Below are 5,984 nucleotides of genomic sequence, written 5' to 3'. Positions count from 1 at the left end.
TTTTTTTTCTTTTTTAAAATGGGAAGGGAATTTCCAAAAGGTTAGCTTAATGTTTCCATCCTAAGTAACAATCTTCAAAAGTTCACATATGCAATTCTGTCTATATGCAGAATGTGAAATTACAAATGGGAATGAAACACTCATCAATCAAACATCAAATACTAACAGAATTCAGGAAACACTTTGCATTTCCAATTATGCTTTATCGCTTTGCATATCCGAAGCTCCCTAGCAGATAAAAGAACATCTTGGGAGAGAGAATAAAATATTATGCTTTCTTAAGATTTTATGTATCTCTTAATGTATTTGTGTGTGTTGAGAGAGAAAAATACCAAACGTGTTACCAAAGATATTCTTAATTTACCATGATTAGTTATGTATCTCAACTGGTATTACTTTGCATAAGACTAGTCTCTGTCCTTGACTTAATCTTTAGCTAAAGTTTCAGTGAAGAAGCACTTCCATTGCTATTGGTACATAAAATTATACAGGTGCAGAAAGAAATACTTTCTATTGCTTACTAGAAAAACTATGATAGTAGTAAATTCTCTCTCTGCCAGCTGAAATTCCCTCATTATGGCCTGAGAAGCTTAGAACTAGCAAAAACTATACAGATCTAGTCAAGTGCTTTCTAACCTTTTGTGCAGCCTGTCACATATAAAATTGTAGTAGTTAAGCAAGATGAGGGGGGAGAGTTACTACTTGGTGAATCACCACAGGGTACTGCTCTTAAAATCTTAGGTGCCAAAATTTCAAGTTTACCAAAAAAGCCAGATAAATCTTATATTTCAACTGTTGCAAATGTTTGGTTAGTTGTGGGAAAATAAAATTTAAATTTTAAATAATTTCGCCCCAGATACTTTTATTTACATAAACTATAAAATTATAACAAGCATTTTAAAAATCCCATAGCATTTTAAAAATCAACACTGTTTCAAAATATGAGGATTTGGACAGGCTGTGGTCTTGTCTGGCCTGTGGTCCCTGAGATTGGCGAATTTTTGTGGCTTTGTCCTCAGATCAGCTAAAGTGTGTGTCTAAGCTTGAACTTCTATCGTATTTCTGCCTCTGCTGATGGGGTGGGCTCAGAACGGGACTCTCCTTTCTCAGGCGTGTCTCTCTCTCTCTCTCTCTCTCTCTCTCTCTCTCAGAGCTCTGCAAATAGGAGTTCTCTGCAGTGAGCTGTCCTGGTTGGGGCATCTGGGGTCAGGCTTCTGCTCCTTTATAGGCCCTAATTTCACCTCAGTATGTTTTCTGGAACATGATGCGTCCATCTCCTTTTTAGTATGGCCTCTGCCTGGTATGGACGATTGCTGCTCTGTTTATCCTCATCTTTAACTGGCACGGCAAGTCTTCTCTCTGTTCTTAGTTTGTTTGCCTTGTATGTGCTGTTTTGAGAGTGCTTCACCTTTGGAGCCTTCAGATGGACTGGATGAGGGTGTCTGGGCCCCACAGCCCTTCTCCCAGAGCTCTCTGGTCTCATCATCCACGTTCTCTGAGTCTCGAGGGGGCCGGTAATTTGAAACGTGATCTACTCGGATAGTTCTTCCCTTGATCTTGATGCCATTAAAATTGTCAACAGCTAGCACTGTACTCCTCTGGTCTTCATAGCAAATAAAACAAAATCCTTTGGACTTCCCGGTCTTCCTGTCTCGAACAAGATTAATGTTAACTATCTCCCCGTACTGGGAGAATACACAGAGAATATCTCCTTCTGTCAGTTCATAAGGAAGCCCACCCAGGAAGATCCAGGAGCTGTCCTTGTATTCCGAGTGCCAGGATGCTTTAGTATCCACCCTACCCTCAGCCTCCAGCTCATTCAGCTGGCTGATCAGCTTCACTTTAGTTAAGTGATTCATCATCTCAGGCGGAGGCACGACATAATGGCGGCTGAACGACACCACTTCCGGCGGAAGCATGCTTCCGCTGGAAGCTTTCAAAGCATGAGTCCAGTCCTCGCTTGCTCTCCCCAGTCGCACTCGGTTGACATTCAAATTACAGCTCCGTATGTTACTCACTGTTTGCAGTGTAAAATGTGGTACTGACCACTAGTTTGGAAGTTCTAACCCAGTCTATTTTCAAAATGGGGTGGCCAGCTTGTGAAAGTTGTGACTCTACTGGTTGTAATTCTACTAATTCAGACTTTTCCGCATATAACAAGAACTTTTCGAAGCCTACAAATACGTTAGAATTACTTTGTCTAAGTTCTTCTGAAGAGTGAATATTTGATACGTCACAAGACCAGAATTTAGGCTGAGCTTTACTTAACATATGTCAACACATTTCCAGATTGAATGAACCCCTAGTTATAATCCTGATCCGCTATTTCATGCCTATTTCACTGATGTGCAGTGTGATTTATTGCACTCACTGATGCCAATACTTAGGTGAACACAATGCACAGGGATTTGTGCAGCCTAAAATGGTACTGAGTAACCAAAAGCTAATAACCAACAGAGGCAAAGGCTCCAGTGTGTAAATGAGGTAGCATTTTGTAGCCTTAGTTTGATTTTATTTCTTAAAATGAGCTACCCATTTCTCATGAAACTTCTGCTATTTCTGTTACTCACAAGTCTGTAAGAGCTATGAGATACCCACAAAGGTGTGATTTACTGAGTATCTCAGTCATGTGGTGGTAGTCCTACCTCATAACACCATGAAATAGTCACTTAGATGTAATCCTGATAAACTAGTCATGTGTCCAACATATTAGATTTGAATTTCATTGAAAAATAGCAGACTTGTCATTCTGCCTTTATTATATTATTTCTATCATTTTTGCTAGCATAGATGAAAGGACTCAAAAAGAATACATAATATTGATGAAAGTTGAATAAGTCTTAGAAACCACGACCCAAGAGCAGAAAATATACCTTGACAGTTGTTCAATTCGATTCAAAATTAACTGTCATCTTTAGGGCAAGATATGTGGATTTCTCAGTGATTACAGTGGAATTCTTTACTTTCGAAACAGACTAGTGACATACAGTTGAAGGAGAGATTATGAATATAGCTGTGTACTGGGTAATGAATTTGAAAAGCACTTGTTCACTAGCATAAATAAGTTGCCCCAAGCCTTTTCAATCACAAGAATTCAGGTTATTTTAAATTCTTGAGACCATATGGAAATCAGGAGACAAAAGTCCTTCAGTTATAAATGTGATAGTCATTTAGATAAGGAAGCAGATAAGGAAAATATTCTCTCCAGCACTGATATTACTTGTATCACCTACAAAGATAACAAAGTTATAAAAAACAAACAAACAAAAACTCACTATCATCAGTTGATCCCAACTCATAGTGACCCCTTTGGATTTCTAAGGTGGTAAATCTTTATGGAAATAGATTTCCCAATCTTTCTTCTGCGGAGTAGCTAGTGGGTTTGAACCACCAACCTCTGGTTAGCAGTCAAATGCCTTAGGCACTACCCCACCAGAGCTCCTTACAAAGTTACAAGTGACTCATTAAAACCAAGATAGGAAAATTTTTGGGGGGAGGGGGGAAGAAATCTTAACTAAACAGAAATGTGTAGATAAAATTTGGGCCCCTAGTCCTGTTTGTAAATCTAGTGGTTTCCTGAACTGGGGACCTGAACTTTTGGAGACTTTGATGTGTACTCATATATGTGAAAGTGGAGAAAGAGTGCTAGCAAGAGAGAGCTAGAAAAGAATGAGTAACAGATGACATAGCCTGTGAGACAGAATATTACAGAGATCTGGAGATGTTACCCGTGTTCCTGGTTCTCTGCATTCTTTGTATATTAAAGATTTGTTGTTTGGATTTTTCTGGATTCCATGTGGCATCCCAGTATCATTTTTCATCAAATTATAATTGTTAGCTAAGTTCTTTAAAGTGATTTGTCTGCTAATGTTAATGGAAGAATACCAATTAAAACAAGATGGTAATTGGACATTCAATTTTAGAATGAACTTGCTTTACTGTCAATCTGTCACTGATATTTTCTTTGAAATGTGTCTTCCTTTTTTATTCAATTTTAATTTTAAAGAGACTTTTCATATATTTCTTCCTTCTTCTCCTAAATTTGGCTCCTATACCCTGAATTTTGCCCATAATTACTTAAATTTTAATATTTCCAAAACATGACCCAATATCACATAATGGTAAAGAGCATGGACTATAGTTAGACTGCCTAAATTCGAAGTCTACCTGTTCCACTGTAGTGTACTCATTGGCATGTTATTTAATCTTTTCATGCCTCAAAGTAGGAATATAGAGTCAGAATGTTATGAAGATTAAATGAATTTATATATGCAAATGGCTAGCATAGAGCAAGTGTCATAGAAGAATTTCCTATTATTATTATAAAGCTTGAGCCCTTGCTTAGGCATTAGTCTTCTGTTGTGTGTGTGTGGGGGGGGGTTGGTTTGCCTTTAAGGCTGTTGCAAGGCAAAACTTACCTTCTGGCTGCCCTTTTGGTACAGGCTTTTTGTTGTGTTGTTATGTGCCGTCAAGTCGGACCCGACTCATAGTGACCCCTCCTTGGGTTTCTGAGGCGGTATCACTATGGAGGGAGCTCTGTGCTGTAGCATAGTGGCTAAGGCACTTGACTGCTAACCAGAAGGCTGGCGGTTCAAATCCACCAGCCACTCCTCGGAAGGAAGATGGGGCAATCTACTTCTGTAGTGATACTGAGTCGGGTCCGACTCGACGGCACATAACAACAACAACAACATCACTATGGAAGTAGATTGCTCCATCTTCCTTTCAAGGAGTGGCTGGTGGGTTTGAACTGCCAGCCTTCTGATTAGCAGTCAAATGCCTTAGGCACTAGGTTACCAGAGCTCCCTTGGTACAGGTTAGGAACATATATTCCCCTTGAGACCAGGTTACTTAGGATTCGTTTATTTATTTTCGGTTGTTTTGTTTTTGCTTTTTAAAAAAAAACACTTTTTAGTGATTTGGGTGACCATTTATGGAACAAATCAGTTTTCCATTCAACAACTCATATACTTTTTGTTTCATGTCATTGACTGCAATCCCCTCAATGAAAACATCACTCATCCCACTTCCTCCCTGTGTTTCTCGTTTCCATTCCTCCTTTTTTCCTAACCTTTCCTGCCTTCTGAACTTTGTCCTTGACAAATGTTGCCCTTTTGATCTCCACTGGTTGATTGTTCTAATGAGTGTGTACTTCCCTAGTGTTTTTGTTCACCTTGTAGACCTGTCTATTGTTTGGCTGAAAATTGACCAATGAGGATGAGTTCAGTTCCTGGTCCAAAGGGTGACTAAGATCCATAGCCTTGGGAATTCCATCAGTCTCTATTCAACTAGTAAGCCTGTTTTTTTCCTATGATTTTGAGTTTTGTTCCACATTTTTTTCCCACTCTATTGGGGACCTTCTAATGTGATCGCTTTCAGAGTTGGTCATTAGGGGTAGCTGGGTACCATCTAGTTCTTCTAGTCTCAGGGTTATGGATACTGAGGTTCTCATAGTCCTTTGAATTAATTGTTTCTTTGCATCTGTGATTTTCTTTACTCTTCTTTGCTGCAGATAGGGAGAGACCAAGATTTTCACTTTAGATGGCCACTCACAAATTTTTAAGGCCCCAGTTGCTACTCACCAAAATAGGATGTTAAACATTTTCTTTGTAGATTATGTTGTGCCAATTGACCTTGTTCCCCAAAACTATGGTCCTGAGCCCCTGGCCCAGGGATCCATTCCCTCAAGATTTTTGGTTATGGCTATGAAATTTTCATAACTCTTCCCTATGTATGCTCTACTATACACATGAATATATTTGAGAGATATATATAAAACCAAACTCACCATTGCCGAGCTGATTCCAACTCATAGTGACCCCTCCTGAGTTTCCAAGGCAGTCAATATTTACTGAAGTAGATTGCTCAGTCTTCCTTCCGAGGAGTGGCGAGTGGCTGGTGGGTTTGAACTGCCAGCCTTCTGGTTAGCAGTCAAGTGCTTTAGGCACTATGCTACCAGAGCTTATATACACACACACACACAC

At 39.4% G+C, this 5,984-nt stretch overlaps 1 protein-coding gene across 1 annotated transcript; it reads right to left on the bottom strand.

The window, feature by feature from the left end:
* Window positions 1–1,334: 1,334 nt before the first annotated feature.
* LOC103192006 (RNA-binding motif protein, X-linked 2-like) lies at window positions 1,335–1,859 on the bottom strand. The gene has a single exon (XM_007934911.1). The coding sequence runs from the start codon at window positions 1,857–1,859 to the stop codon at window positions 1,335–1,337; it is 525 nt and encodes a 174-aa protein (XP_007933102.1).
* Between the last annotated feature and the right edge of the window lie 4,125 nt (window positions 1,860–5,984).

The sequence above is a fragment of the Orycteropus afer genome, unplaced genomic scaffold, assembly GCF_000298275.1.
Source record: "Orycteropus afer afer isolate SDZICR_OR568_19922 unplaced genomic scaffold, OryAfe1.0 scaffold00022, whole genome shotgun sequence".
Classification (NCBI taxonomy): domain Eukaryota; kingdom Metazoa; phylum Chordata; class Mammalia; order Tubulidentata; family Orycteropodidae; genus Orycteropus; species Orycteropus afer.
The sequence above is the reverse complement of the archived record's forward strand: the minus strand, read 5'-3'. Positions and strand labels throughout refer to the sequence as shown.

What these genes read in the sequence shown, in the direction of transcription:
- LOC103192006 (XM_007934911.1), bottom strand. Translation starts at nt 1,859, where the DNA reads ATGAATCACTTAACTAAAGTGAAGCTGATCAGCCAGCTGAATGAGCTG.